At 41.8% G+C, this 15,807-nt stretch overlaps 1 protein-coding gene across 1 annotated transcript in view; it reads left to right on the plus strand.

The window, feature by feature from the left end:
• The window catches only part of LOC134359599 (laminin subunit beta-4-like), a 163,439-nt gene that overhangs the window by 91,964 nt on the left and 55,668 nt on the right, over positions 1 to 15,807 (plus strand). The window contains exons 18-22 of the mRNA XM_063073095.1: positions 983 to 1,160; positions 7,345 to 7,488; positions 8,867 to 9,098; positions 11,633 to 11,790; positions 15,165 to 15,371. Coding sequence (XP_062929165.1) covers positions 983 to 1,160; positions 7,345 to 7,488; positions 8,867 to 9,098; positions 11,633 to 11,790; positions 15,165 to 15,371 — 919 coding nt within the window. The remainder of the gene's footprint in view (positions 1 to 982; positions 1,161 to 7,344; positions 7,489 to 8,866; positions 9,099 to 11,632; positions 11,791 to 15,164; positions 15,372 to 15,807) is intronic.

Genomic DNA, 15,807 nt, shown 5'->3' on the forward strand with positions numbered 1-15,807 from the left:
ACTATCCCCAAGAGTGGACCCTTCCTCAGACCACTACTATGTACCCATTTTGATTGCCCTGCCACTGCCCATCACTGTTTCGTCCCAGCAGCTTCAACACCTACAACAAACTGCCTGGGCTAGAGACCCCAGATCTCTCCTGGATCCCAGTAAACAGTGCTGAAACAACAATGAAGAATCCTTCTATATCTGGTTGCAACAATAATCCTGACAGTTGACCAATTTTAGTGACCTGCTCCAACTGGGTTGATCAATCCCTGTGTGTGATTTCCCAGCCAACAGGGGCAGGTTCCCTCTAATAGGACCACAACCTTGTCGTGGTTTCAAGGCTTGCGTGCCTCAATGACCCAGAGAGCTATGTTGGCTGGAGTCAGGGCTTTATGCTTTGGCTCTTGGTAGGGTCACACATGCCAAACAGGTCAAAGGGTAGAGGCCAGACTAAGAGTGGTCCACCAGTCCTCCAGAATCAGGGGTTCAGCTCAGGACTAACAACCCTGACTGGTCAAACAAAATTGTTAGCGAAACAACAGTGAAGAATCCTTCTATATCAGACTGCGACAGTATTCCGGAGTCTCCACCCGGGACTTGCATGGCTGTGAAAACCAAGAGGAAGCTACTGACATGATGAAGGAAGCCCTGAACACTGCCAGAGATAGAGGATCTTCACTTTTGCCCTAAATGTCTGTGGCATAATGGGCAATAAGTAAGAAGCAGGTTCATCCTGAAGGAGAGACAGCCTTTCACATAGCTGCCATTGTTACTCAGCTCATACAGTGATCCTAAGCTGTCTCCTGCATTTCCCTTCAACTCCCAACTTATGGTTACTGGCCCGCATTTGAAATCAGCGCCAAGTATCATTGGCTAGCTAAGTCCCTGTTACAAAAATCCACACTCAGGTTCAGGTTTTCATCTCCCAGATGTCCACGATAAATCACTTAATAGTACTAATTTATGAAAATCTTTTTATATCTTTCATCCTTAGTTGGGTTTGATTCCAAGGATTAATTCCCTAGAGAATTTTTGCACTGAATCAGACTTGGATGAATACAGAAGATACGAATGTGTTGAGATTGCCTCTCAGTTGGGACCCCAGACCCTGCCAGAAGTGTGTGAGAAACTGATAGCCAGCATGTCTGCTCGGATCCACAATGGAGCTGTTGGTGAGTACAAGGAAGAAAATGATCCTGTAAGATATCTGGATACCGTAACAAACAAAGACCTCAAGTTGTTTCATGAAATGCATTGAGCTGGCAAATTCACTAAACCTGGTTGTACCATGTCAATACTGACACATTCATCCTTAGAAATGATCAGGTTCAGGGTTTATCCTGATGCTGAATAAAACTAATATCAATCGGGCCCCTTGTTGATGCTCTTACGTTGCCATTGACAACCAAGAGGCAAGAAATTGTTCCTTTTAATAAAGATGATTTATAATAAGATACCTGTATAAATCAAATACAATTTGTAATAATGGGGAAGTTATAAGTAATAAAGTGATTACTATTTCTTAAAAAGCTTTTTGCTTTTTAGAGCCAGTGGCACAGAAAGAAATATTTTGGCTCACCATGTCCATACTGACCACCATTACCTAATCCCATTCACCAGCATTTGATCTGTAGCCTTCCGTGCCTTGTTAAGTGTTCTGAGATTACCTGCCTCTGCCACCCATTCAGGTGTTGGGTTCTAGATTCCAACACACTCTAAGTGAAAAAAAAACTTCATGTGCCCTTTTCAGATATTTTCATAACACAGCATTAAGCATACATCACAACTTCCAAACACACAGAAGCAAGTCTCAAATCAGTGGAAATGAGAATTATCAAGAGGTCACATTTCAATTAATATTCCCCAGCTGACTTTCCCCACATGGTCATTCATATTCTTCCAGGATCTTGAAATTTTCAGCTCACAGTCTTACGAATTCCTGTTGAATACTTTGTGTTTTATTTTCAATAATCCTGGCATACCTGGGTGTCTTCCTCACAGCTCATTACCAGGTCAGGGGGCTGTAATCTTTTATCCCATATCTTGGTACTCACTGATCCAATGCTGCTTGGTGAGAACCTGCAGTCTGTCTATAAATTCCACTGCAACACCCCACTGCCATCCCTTCATCATTTTGAACTTCTTTGTCCAACACTTCCCATTTCAAATCCTCAATAACTTTTCCTGCTAAGCAATTTACATTGCTGGAAATGGGGGGGGGGGCGGTCAAAAGCATGACATGATAAGTCAAAGTTGAGATTGCACAGAACCAATGGATTGACAGTTAAATGAAAAGATCAGAAATTTCAGAGTGTCGGGGGGCAGAAGTGAGTGTAGTAGCCTTTACTAAGGAGAAAGTGCTTAGGAAGCTGAAAAATCTGAACGTAGATGAAGTGGGTGTTCCACCAGGGTCTGCATTGGGTCCACTTCTTTTACATTATATGTCAATGATTTGGATGATAGAATTGATGGCTTTGTTGCAAAGTTTGCACAAAATACAAAGATAGGTGGCGGGGCAGGTAGCTTTGAGGAAGTAGAAAGGCTGCAGATGGACTGATTAGGAGAATGGGCAAAGAAGTGGTAGAAAGAATACAGGGTAGTATATGGTTATGCTCTTTGGTAGAAGAAATAAAACTATACTATTTCCTAAATGGAGAGAAAATTCAAAACTCTGAGGTGCAGAAGAACTTGGGAGTCCTTGTGCAGGATTCCCTAAAGGTTAATATGAGGCTATCAGGCAGGAAATTGGAATAGGCTGAGCCTATGGTGATGATCTGTACAGCATCAATGGAGACGGGAGAGGTTCCAGAGGATTGGAGGTTTGCAGATGTTGTTCCATTATTCAAGAAAGGGAGTAGAGATAGCCCAGGAAATTATAGACCAGTGAGTCTTACTTCAGTGGTTGGTAAGTTGATGGAGAAGATCCTGAGAGGCAGGATTTATGAACATTTGGAGAGGCATAATATGATTAGGAATAGTCAGCATGGCTTTGTGGAAGGCAGGTCATCCCTTACGAGCCTGTTTGAATTTTTTGAGGATGTGACTAAACACATTGATGAAGGTAGAGCAGTAGATGTAGTGTAAATGGATTTCAGTAAGGTATTTGACAAGGTACCCCATGCCAGGCTTATTGAGAAAGTAAGGAGGCATGGGATCCAAGGGGATCTTGCTTTGTGGATCCAGAATCGGCTTGCTCACAGAAGGCAAAGAGTGGTTGTAGATGGGTCATATTCTGCATGGAGATCGGTAACTAGTGGTGTGCCTCAGGGATCTGTTCTGGGACCCCTACTCTTTGTGATTTTTATAAATGATCTGTATGAGAAAGTGGAGGTATGGGTTAGTAAATTTGCTGATGACACAAAGATTGGGGGTGTTGTGTAGTGTGGAGGGATGTCAGAGGTTACAGCGGGACATTGATAGGATGCAAAACTGGGCTGAGAAGAGGCAGATGGAGTTCAACCCAAATAAGTGTGAGGTGGTTCATTTTGGTAGGTCAAATATGATGGCAGAATATAGCACTCTTGGCAGGGTGGAGGATCAGAGGGATCTTGGGGTCTGAGCCCATAGGACACTCAAAGCTGTTGCACAGGTTGATTCTGTGGTTAAGAAAGCATATGTTGCATTGGCCTTCATCAATTGTGGGATTGAGTTTAGGAGCCAAGAGGTAATGTTGCAGCTACATAGGACCCTGGTCAGACCCCACTTGGAGTACTGTGCTCAGTTCTGGTCACCTCACTACAGGAAGGATGTGGAAACAATAGAAAGGGTGCAGAGGAAATTTACAAGGATGTTGCCTGGATTGGGGAGTATGCCTTATGAGAATAGGCTGAGTGAACTCAGCCTTGTCTCCTTGGAGTGACGGAGGATGAGAGGTGACCTGATAGACGTATATAAGATGATGAGAGGCATTGATCGTGTGGATAGTCAGAGGCTTTTCCTAGGGCTGAAATGGCTAGCACGAGAGGGCACAGTTTTAAGATGCTTGGAAGTAGGTACAGAGGAGATGTCAGGGGTAAGTTTTTTTACGCAGAGAGTGGTGAGTGCGTGGAATGGGCTGCTGGCAACGGTGGTGGAGGCCGATACAATAGAGTCTTTTAAGAGACGCCTGGACAGGTACATGGAGCTCAGAAAAACAGAGGGCTATGGGTAACCCTAGGTAGTTCTAAGGTAAGGACATGTTCAGCACAGCTTTGTGGGCTGAAGGGCCTGTATTGTGCTGTAGGTTCTCTATGTTTCTACGTTAATCTGCAGGTTGAATCAGTGGTGAGGATGGCAAATACGATGATACCATTCATTTAAGGAGTACTAAAATATGAAAGCAAAGGTGTAATGTCGAAACTTTATGAAGCACTGGTGAGACCTCACTTGGAGTATTGTGGGTAGTTTTGGGCCCTTTATCTGAGAAAGGATGTGCTGGTTCAAAGGAGGTTCATGAAAATGACTCCGAGATTGAAAGACCTGTCATATGAGGAGCGTTTGACAGCTCTGGGCCTCTACTCACCAGAATTCAGAAAAATGAGGGGTGACCTCATTGAAACTTATCAAATGTTGAAAGGCTTCGATAGACTGGATGTTTCCTATGGTGGGGGAGTCTAAGACCAGAGGAAACAGCCTTCAAAATAGAGTGGAGATAAGGAGGAATTTCTTTAGCCAGTGAGTAGTGAATCAGCGGAATTCTTTGCCACAAGCAGCCATGGAGGCCAAGTCTTTATGTATATTTAAGGTAGAGATTGATAGATTCTTGAGTAGTCAAGGCATGAAGGGTTATGGGGGTGGGAGCAGACAGACTATTGAGCCTGAGAGGGAAAAAGGGATCGGCCATGATGAAATAGCAGAGCAGTCTCAATGGGCCAAATGGCCTAATTCTGTTCCTACATCTTATGGTCTTCTGGTCATAGAGATAGGTCACCTGGACCAGATGGACTATAACTCAGGGTTCTGAAAGAGGTAAAAAAGATTCTGTTCGTATTAGTATTGATTTTTCATGAATCACTAGATTCAGTATTGGTTCTGGAGGACTGGAAAATTGTAAATGTCATTCCACTCTTTCAGAATGGAGGAAGGCAAAATACAGGAAATTATGAGCCAGTTATCTGACTTCAGTGGTTGGGAAGATGTTGGTGTCCATTATTATGGAGGAGGTTTCTGGGTACTTGGAGGTACAGGAAGAAATGGGCCAAAGTCAGCATCATTGCCTTAAGGGGAAATCTTACCTGACTAATGTGTTGGAATTCTTTGAGGAAATAACAAGCAGGATAGACAAAGGAGAATCGGTGGATGTTGTGTACTTGGATTTTCAGAATGCCTTTGGCAAGATGACACACATGTAACTGCTAAACAAGATAAGAGCCTATGGTATTACAGGAAAGATGCTAGCATTATTAGAAGATTGGCTGAATGCTAGGAGACAAAGCGTGGGAATAAAGGGGGCCTTTTCTGTTTGGCTTCCAGTGACTAGTACTCTTCTGCAGGGGTTGGTATTGGGAATGCTTCTTTTCACATTATATGTCAATTATTTAAATGACAGAATTCATGGCGTTGTGGCCAGGTTTGCATAAAATGCAAAGATAAGTGGAGGGGCAGGTAGTGCTGAGGATGTGGGGTGTTTGTGAAAGGACTTGGACAGATCAGAAGAATGGGCACATAAGTGTCTGATGGAGTATAGTGTGGGGAAGTGCTTGGTCATGCACTTTGATCGAAGGAATAGAAGTGTAGACTATTTTCTTAATGGGGAGAAAATTCTAAAATCAAATGTGCAAAGGGACCTAGGAATCTTTGTGCAGGATTCTCTAAAGTTTAACTTGAGTCAGAAGGAAGGAAGGCAAATGCATTGTTAGCATTCATTTCATAAGGACTAGAATACACAATCAAGGATATAATGCTGAGGCTTAGAAAGCTTTGGTCAGGCAGCACTTGGGAGTATTGTGAGCGGTTTTGGGCCCCTTAAATAAGGAAGTATGTGCTGCATTGGAGAGGGTTGAGAGGAGATTCACAAAAATGATCCCAGGAATGGAAGGGTTAACATATCAGGAGCACTTGATGGCTCTAGGCCTGTACTCACTAGAGCTTAGAAGACTGGTGGGGGCGGGGGGAATCTCATTGAAACCTGTTGATAGAGTATATGTGCAGAGGATGTTTCCTAATGTGGGGGAGTCGATAACCAGACAGCTCAGGCTCAGAATACAAGGAATATTTCCTTTAGCCAGAGGGTGATGGATCTGTGGGATTCGTTGCCACAGATGGCTGTGGAGGCCAAGTCATCGGCTAGATTTAAAACAGAAGTTGATAGGTTCTCGATTAGTAAGGGTGTCAAAGCTAATAGGAAGAAGGCAAGAAAGTGGTTTTTGAGAAGGATAATAAATTAGCCATGATGGAATGGTGGAGCAGACTTAATGGTCCAAATGGCCTAATTCTGCTCCTAATGTCTTATGATCTTATGAGCAAAGCACTCATTCTCAGTAAAGTTGAAACACAGGTGCTCCAGGGATGGGATGAGGGAAACGTTACTGGGCTCTTCCCCTTCCTCTGTGTTCAATGGACCTAGCCAGTTGTCCAAAGCATATTTTGAAATTGGCATTTATCCAGCTGCCATAGATAAGCACCAGCTGCAGGATCACATCTCGACAACCATTATCTCTAAAGAACAGACTGAAAGTTCAAATACCAGAGAGCTACCAACATCTTGCTTTCACTCCCAGCAACTCAACTCAATAAGCATAATACATCTGGCAGAAAAGGAACTCAGGCGTGCTGCATATCAGGAATTGCACCAAATTCAGTCATCTTCCCGAATGCCAAGGCAATTTATACATGTTCCTATGCTTCAAGAGGAGAAAAGAAAGTCTGGAGAAAGAACTATGTGAGGCATGAAGAGTATGGAGAATTACTTCTTATTCTGCATTTTCCAAATACTGCTGAAATACATATTACTTTTGCATTTTGTTCTGATTTACACTGCAGTGAACAACTATTGAATGGTTCCCTTGCACAATAACAGCTTCTTCCCCTCTGCCATCCAATTTCTGAATTGCATTGTACTGCTGCCATAAAGATAACAAGTTTCACGATCTATGCCAGTGATAATAAACCCGATTCTGATTCTTGACCTCAGAATCTACTTCGTAATGATCTTCCACCTTATTTTTATCTGCACTGCACTTTCTCTGTAAATGTTACATTATTTTGCATTCTGTTATTATTTTATTATGTTCTACTCCAATGCACTGTGTAATGATTTGACATGTATGAACCATACACAGGACAAGCTTTTCACAATACCTCGGTACACGTGACAATTGAAACCAATTCCAATTGTTTCGTGCTAATCAAACTGACTTTCCTTACATTACCCCACAGCCTGCCGCTGTAACCCTGAGGGGTCAATCAGTCCCATTTGCGGTAAGTTTGGTGGACAGTGCCAGTGTAAGCAAGGCGTGATCGGGCGATGCTGTGACTCTTGTGCACCAGGATTTTACGGATTTGGGGCCAGTGGCTGTTCAGGTAAGACACAATCATGGGAGGTTAACACAAACTGTGTATGATCAATAATTTTAAAAATATTTGGCATGAGTCTGCTTATAGTTGCTTAAATCTGTTGAAGCTTAACGACACTTAATCAGTGTTTGAAGTAGCATATTCATTATCATGTTTTAGCTTGTTTTATATTGGATTCAGTTCTGGTAAAAAATAAAGTGGCTTGAATTTGCTTCACTGTTTTCAGCTTGCATGGGTATGGGTTTCTTAGTCATAGTCATAGTCATAGTCAGAGTCGTAGTCATACTTTATTGATCCTGAGGGAAATTGGTTTTCCTTACAGTTGCACCATAAATAATTAAATAGTAATAAAACCAGAAATAATTAAATAGTAGTATGTAAATTATGCCAGGAAATAAGTCCAGGACCAGCCTTTTGGCTCAGGGTGTCGGACCCTCCAAAGGAGGAGTTGTAAAGTTTGATGGCCACAGGCAGGAAAGACTTCCTATGACGCTCAGCGTTGCATCTCGGTGGAATGAGTCTCTGGCTGAATGAAGTGACAAAGATCAGCTCAAAGTGGAATGATTTTTGTCATTGTTGCCCTCATCTCACAATAATTGAAGCTCTCCATTTTTACTTCTTTTAAAAGGCTTCTGCAGCAAATTATGTGATTTTTGGAGTGTAGAACTAACACTGCTGCTTGTCAGTTTATAAGATGGATTTTCATCAGGCAATTTGGTATTTTTGCTTATGGATGCAACCCAAATGTTTTTGGTTCTCTTTTATACAATGTACATTTGATTTATTGCACTGTATTTTCTGTCAACTCTCTTTATTTTTCACTTTTCATATCTTTGTCCCTTTTATAGAACTTTATTTTAAAAATCCAAGATGGCAGTCAGAGATCATTTAAAATTGGCCCACCTTCATATAAATTTGACATTAGGGTAGCTGAAGTATTGTGCAAAGAAAATAATATCTGCATTTTTTAATATTGGTTTGCGCAGTGTTTGTAATGCAATGTGGCTGAGATCCTTGGTGAATTCAGTCTGCTGGTTGGATCATTTGTTTGTCCATTCTTACTGACCTGGTCATCCCAATGTATTCCCTAACCAAACACTGACCAGGTCTGAGCACTTACAGGAATGATGGGGGCCCTAATCCATTAACCCCCCCCCGACCCCCTTGCGTCAGTAACACCTGCCTTGCAAGCATTGTGTTGCTTCTGAAGTTGAGTGTGACCTGAGCTTTCAGAAACAGGTTTAGCCACATTCAAGCTCCAAATGATCTGTATGTCAGTTGTGAAGTTTGATGGATTGATGTCAGAAGAACGAAGTGCTGAGAGTGCTTTGATAAAGGTGTGAGCTCTTTGACCTTTCCACTCCATTTGCTTTCCCTTTCCCAGCCTGTTACTGTGACCATCAAGGATCTGTCAATTCCATCTGTGATCAGGTAACCGGACAGTGCGGTTGCCGCAGGAATATTGTTAATCGTGCTTGTGACCGCTGCCGGCCTGGATATTATGGATTCCCAAACTGTCAGCCCTGTCAATGCAATGGCTATTCTGAGAGCTGTGATCCTTGGACGGGGGCTTGTCAGAACTGCAGGGCCTTCACCATTGGCCATAACTGCGAGCGGTAGGAACGGCGAACATTTTAATCTTAACATTGTAAATGTTTTGCGCGCTATCATTACTGATGTTCTAAGTACTTATTTAAGTAGTTGTGATGATAGCATTGTTGCAAGACTCATCTGTGGCTGCACATGATCATATTACAAACACTGATTGTAAGTGAGTTGTTTTAATGTAGGAATTAATATAATCATCATACTATGGAATAAACATAAATGGTATTTAAGATCAATAAGATTTCAAAATGTGAACATCATCTTGGATACAAATTTTCAGGCTTCTTTGCATGTGCAGATTATCTGGTTGCTTTTCTGTCAAAAGAGACTCCTGGCTGGACCGGAACAAATATTTTTACACAATGTTCATGTCCTGTTTATTGATAAATTATACTGCAATGTTTTTGTTTCTCACCACAGCATCTATAAAATGAGTCACTCAGGGTGGGTTCAACATATCCTGTGTCCATTTGGAATGGAGTCACATTGCTGATACTTACAACATCGGAATGCTTCTGGTTTAAAATTGTGAAATTGTTCCTGCTTAGAAGGAAGCAATTAGGTCCATTCAGCCAACGCCATCTTCAGATATCAATCCCATTCCTCTGATCTTTCAATAAACCCCACATACTACTCTCTCTCAAATTGTGGCCCAATTCTACTTTGAAATCTCAGACTAATTCTGTTTCCATCACATCTAAAGTGCAGTGAATCATAAATTATTATTACTGTCTACATAAAGACATTTTTTCACATGTTGCTTGTATTTTTTGCCCAACATTTTAAATCTGCACCGTCAATCTTTGAATCATCTACAAATAGGAATAATTTCCCTCTATCCACCATGCATGAACCAGTCTTGATCTTGTGCGCCTCCGTTAATCTTCTCAAACTCTTCTTTGACTTGGACAAAGCAACTGTCATTTTCCAGACTAACTTTTCAGCTGAAATTCCTCATTCATGTCAACTTGCACCTTCAGATCCTCCCCAAAGGGAGGTGACCAGAAACGGTCATAATACCCTCATGGAAGTATTACCAATGTTTGTGCAAATTTAACATTAACTTCGCTAAGATTAACTATTTAGGTTTAAGCTGTTCCTATTCCTTGTGAACATGTTCAAGAGAATCAGAATCGGTTTTATTATCACCAGCATGTGCTGTGTTGTGAAATTTGTTAACTTAGCAGCAGCAGTACAGTTTAGGACCAATTCCTAAATGGACATTGACCCTGCATCGGGAATTACATCAGCCATTCAGAATTTGCAAATGTTGGAATCATTTCCCTCTAAACTAGATGTCCATTTAGGAATTGGATGCCAGAAGAGAAGAAGCTGTTCATGAATCACTGAGTGTGTGCCTTCAATCTTCTGTACCTCCTTCCTGATGTTAACAATGAGAACAAGGCATGCCCTGGGTGATGGGGGTCCTTAATAAGGGACCCTTCTGAGGCACCGCTCCTTGAAGATGTCTTGGATGCTATAGAGGCTAGTACCCAAGGTAGAGCTGACTACTTTTACAAATATCCATAGCTTCTTTTGGTCCTGTACAGTAGCCACCCCCTCCCCCCAAATACCAGACAATGATGTAGTCTGTCAGATTGCTCTCCACAGTAAATCTGTAGAAGTTTTCAGTATTTTAATTGACAAACCAAATCTCTTCAAACTCCTAATGAAATATGGTCGCTTCCTTGCCTTCTTTATAGGTTTATCGATATGTTGGGACCAGGTTAGATCCTCAGAGATCTTGACACCATGAACTCCAACTTGCTCACTCTCTCCACTCTAACTCATCTATGAGGGTTGGTTTGTGTTCCCTCCTTTTACCCTTCCTGAAGTCCACAATCAGCTCTTGTGTCTTATTGACATTAAGTGCAAGGTTATTTCTGCGACCCCACTCAACTAGCTGGTATATCTTGCTCCTGTATGCCCTCTCATCTTCGTCTGAAATTCTACCAACAATGGTTGTATCATCAGCAAACTTACAGATGGTATTTGAGCTATACCTACCCCCACAGTCATGGGTATAGAAAGAGTACAGCAGTGGACTAAGCACACACCCTTGGGGGGGGCACCAGTGTTGATCGTCAGCGAGGAGGAAATATTATTACCAATCCACACAGATCGTGGTCTTCTGGTTAGGAAGTCAATGATCCAATTGCAGAGTGAGGTGCAGAGGCCCAGATTCTGTAGTTTACCAATCAGGACTGTGGGAATGATCGTGTTATCCACTGACCTATAATCAACGAACAGCATCCTGACATAGGTGTTTGTATTGTCCAAGTGATCTAAGGCCTTCTGAAGAGTCATTGAGGTTGCGTCTGCCATAGACCTGTTGTTGCGATAAGCAAACTGCAGTGGGTCCAGGTCCCTACCACTTTTATTAGAATTAGTTCATCTAATTGAATTGATAAAGATAATATTATATTATTGTTATATATCTATCACAATGCTCAGTGAATGAATAACCATAGTAGATATATTTAATGCTCCAAACTACCATCTTTATCATTTGTGATTGAAATATTATAGTTGCATTTTGTAGATGCAGTGAAGGCTTCTATGGAAACCCTATTTTAAATGAACCTTGTCAGCCCTGTCGGTGCCCTGATATTCCTAACAGTGGACGCTATTTTGCCCATTCTTGTTATGAAGACCCTCAGCTTCAACAATGGATTTGTAACTGCTTTGAAGGCTATGCAGGTACGTAGACTCTGGCTTCAAATGCCAACTTCCAGGTGATATAAGATTCCCTTTCCTCTTTTGAATATGCTGATCCATTCTGGGTTCCACATCTTATTGCTCACTAAAGCCCAGGTGGCATTATACAAAGATAAATCTCGAAACAGCACGTAGCTCTTTGGTCAGAGTTAACCTGGACCTCATACTTACAGGTGCAGTTTTCAGTGCTGATCAGGTATTACTGACTAAGATCAGGTATCCTGGCTGATCTTCCCATCTTGAGGCACTGAAACCAATAGTGCAACTCCTACAAATACTTAGTATGAGATCAGCTAATTGAGACTGGTATTCTGGGCTAAATGGATTGGTAGTTTCCTTACATTTCTTCAATATTGCTTCCATTATCAGATTCATTTGGTATGTATACTGTGAGCTCTGACAGTGTCCAAATGCTTTATTTAAAAAATGGCTTCTTGAGCCTGCATTATTTCTGTCTGGTGAGTGAATGCATTGCTAGATAAAAGCAAAACTGCATTAATACGAAAAGTAAAGTTGTACCTTGAGCCCCTTCCATATCCAGTTATCTAATACTGTAGACATTTACACTTGATGTGAGTATCTGTGGTTTCATTCACGGTATAGCTTTCCATACTTTATAGATTTGCTGCAATTGTGTCAGCAAAGTGGACTAGGAATATAGAGTAGTGCAGTTTATTTCGGCATTAATTAATAGAAACTTGACTTTCCCTGGAAGAGAATGCAATAATAACCATTTCTGGACATTTTTCATCATAGCAGAAATTCAACTAACGACATACATTTGCTCGCTAACGTGGGTAGGGATAAGTGCTGTATTACATTGCTTTTGGACATGGGATGTTGAAACCTGAGATGGAGTGGATGTGAAGAGGATGTTTCCTATGGAGGGGGCATCTAGGACAAGAGGGCACAGCCTCAGAATAGAGAGACATCCATTTGGAACGGAGATGAGGAGACATTGCTTTAGCCAGAGGGTAGTGAATCTGTGGAATTCGTTGCCATGGGTGGCTGTGGAGGCCAGGTCACTTGGAGTATTTAAGGCAGAGGCTGAAAAATTGTTGATTAGTCAGAGCGTGAAAGGTTACAGAGAGAAGGCAGAAGAATGGGGTTGAGAGGGATAATAATCAACCACAATGAAATGGAGATTTGATGGGCTGAATGGCCTAATTCTGCTCCTATGTCTTATGGTCTTATGGGAATTTAGCCTAAGTTGTCCCAGGATAGTTCATTATTATCCACTCCTGTGACAGTGAGATTCCTTCTCTGGGCAGGGACGCCATTATGATAATCCCAACACTTCTCCTCTATCCTTCAGGTCTTCTTTACCAGCTGACCGACCTACTGTCCCGTCAATCACCCCGGACACCCAAATTCCAAGACTGCAATTCTTGACTCCCTGTCTGCCGGACTATCGAAGCTCCTGATTAAGAGCCAATCTCCAACGACCTTTCTCCGTCCCCAACAGCACACTGATGTTCAGCTAGCCAAAAGCCACCACCAGCAGTCCCCTTACCTCTCATGCCAGGCCTCAATCAATGTTAACATTGACATCCATTCCTTGGAACTTGATCGGCCTCCGTGGCCTGTCCTTATCACCCACCAACCCGTCCCCATACACCCCTGATTCTTTCTTTCCCCTTGATCTCCTAATAAGCAGTTCGGTATTCACTCTTGTGAAAACAATGAATCTGTAACAGGCATCAGACACTACTGAGATTTGCTGCAGTTGCCCCACAACTGTCTTGATGAAGGGTCTTGGCCCGGAACATTCCCCTTCATTGATGCTACCTGACCTGCTGAATCTCTCCGGTATTTTAGATGTGTTGCTCTGGATTTCTAGCATCTGCAGAATTCCTTGTATTTACAATGGTTATCATTAAGTATATAGCCTTTTATGGCACTAGTTACTCTCATGTCCTCTGTCCCGGTACTGCACCTTGAAAACCTGCTCCATGAGTTTTTTGATTGTTGCAGTTGAGCCATTCATGAACTTAGTTTAAAATTGATGCTTTGTTGCAAATGCTTCTCTGATCAAATCCCTAAAATTCTGAGCAAATAAACAAAGTGCTGGAGGAACTCACGGGGCTGATCAGAAATGTTGACCATCCTTCTAGCTCCACAGACGCTGCCTGACCCGTTAAATTCCTCTTGTAGTTTGTTTTTGCTCCAGATTTTAGCATCCGCATTCTCTTGTTTCTCCCTAAAATTCTAAAATTATGATTTCACTTCTGCTAATTTGAAGTTGCTGCTAAATTTCATCGGAGGACATCTGAGATTCAGTGAACTGGGATAACAGCAGAAGGGGAAGAAAGAGGAAAGAGTGAATTTTCCTTTTCCTGCTCAGTAATTACACAACCAACAAATGTGAATTAAGTATCAGAGAGTTGCATGGGAAGCAAAACACAGTTATTTAATCTCTGTATGGTGATCTTACTGAAAACCAGGAGAAGCTGAGTTGCAGATGGATTATCACTCTTTAAGGAATGGGGGAAATGAGACTGAGACACAAGTTGCTGCAATGTGTTCCCGAGTCCTTCACCAGAAAGGGTTTCATCAATGGCCCAAAACAAACAGATATGACTTTGAATTTATTGGGAATGTATTCAAAATTCAGAATCAACATTGCTAGACAGTTCGAAGTTCTAAGTACATTTATTATCAAAGTATCTATACATTATACAACCTTGAGATTTGTCTTCTTACCGGCAGCCACTAAACAAAGAAACCCAAAAGAATCCATTAAAAAGAGACTGTCTGACAGTGTGCAGAGAGGAGAGGCAAAATCAACAGATGTTAAAATCTTAAGGAAAAAGAAATACTTCCTGTCCCAAATAATAAACGCTGGAAAAACTCAGTGTGTCGAGCAGCATCGGTAGAGACAGAGGCTGGTCAATGTTTCCTCTCAAGACACTGCATTAGGACTGAGACTGTAGAGCAAGATAGTCAATGTATGGAAGTGAAAGGGAGGGTTGTAACAGAGGTTGGCAGTGGTGGGGAATGGTGAGCAGATGGAGTGAAGTGGTGTAGGGGGGAGGGTGGATTACTTTTTCTCATTTGTCAGAGACTGGAAACTTATAGCTAACTACTTAATTTTCACAAGAACAATAAATAAGTAGCATTTCTATTTGTTGAAACAACGTGTTTAGCTTCTGAGTCATGTGACCCATACAGATCTCATCATTGGGATTTATGTCACTACATTTGACTCCCTAGATCAGCGGGGCCCAACCTGGGGTCCATGGCCCCCTCGGTTAATGGTAGGGGTCCATGACATGAGAAAAGATTGGGTACCCCTGCCCTAGATTTAGATGTTGCAATGAGACTGTGTTCAGTTTTTTTTTCGTATTTTTGTTCAGGAATTCACTGTGATAGATGTTCCCCTGGCTTCTATGGCGATCGCTGTCTGCCTTGTAACTGCAATGATAACATAGACAGAAGAGATCCAGAGGCTTGTGATCAGCAGACCGGAGATTGTCTGAAATGCCTGTATAATACCTATGGAGAAAACTGCCAGCTTTGCAGGCCAGGATATTATGGATCAGCAGAGAACAAGGATTGTAGAGGTATGATTTTGAGCATATTAATCACATTAGCGGGATTTTCCCTGTTGTAGTGTAATACCTTGTAAAGCAAACTTCAGGGTAGAATTTCATTAGTATTGTAGCAACCGAGAGTACATTTAACAGGTTGCCGTGTGACCAACAACAAACAATCACTGAAGCTTGCTCAGTGAGAGAATATGTCCTAACATGCAGAAGTGTATCATTTCCACACTGTGCAGGACAGAAATTAGCACTTTCAATGTTAACATGTTAAAGTACCTTCAACTGATGTACAAAGCTAGGCAGGGGGTTAAACACCTCCCAAAAATAACCCAAGCTGCAAGTTTTCTTCAGGATTTGTAATGAGAAAACTTTGTGAAACTGCAAAAATTTAAGCAAACCACGTATTAGATTCAATACAGAATCAATGCATGGCTGAATATAATAATATTGATTA

This window comes from Mobula hypostoma, chromosome 20 (genome assembly GCF_963921235.1).
Source record: "Mobula hypostoma chromosome 20, sMobHyp1.1, whole genome shotgun sequence".
In the NCBI taxonomy this organism is placed as follows: Eukaryota; Metazoa; Chordata; class Chondrichthyes; order Myliobatiformes; family Myliobatidae; genus Mobula; species Mobula hypostoma.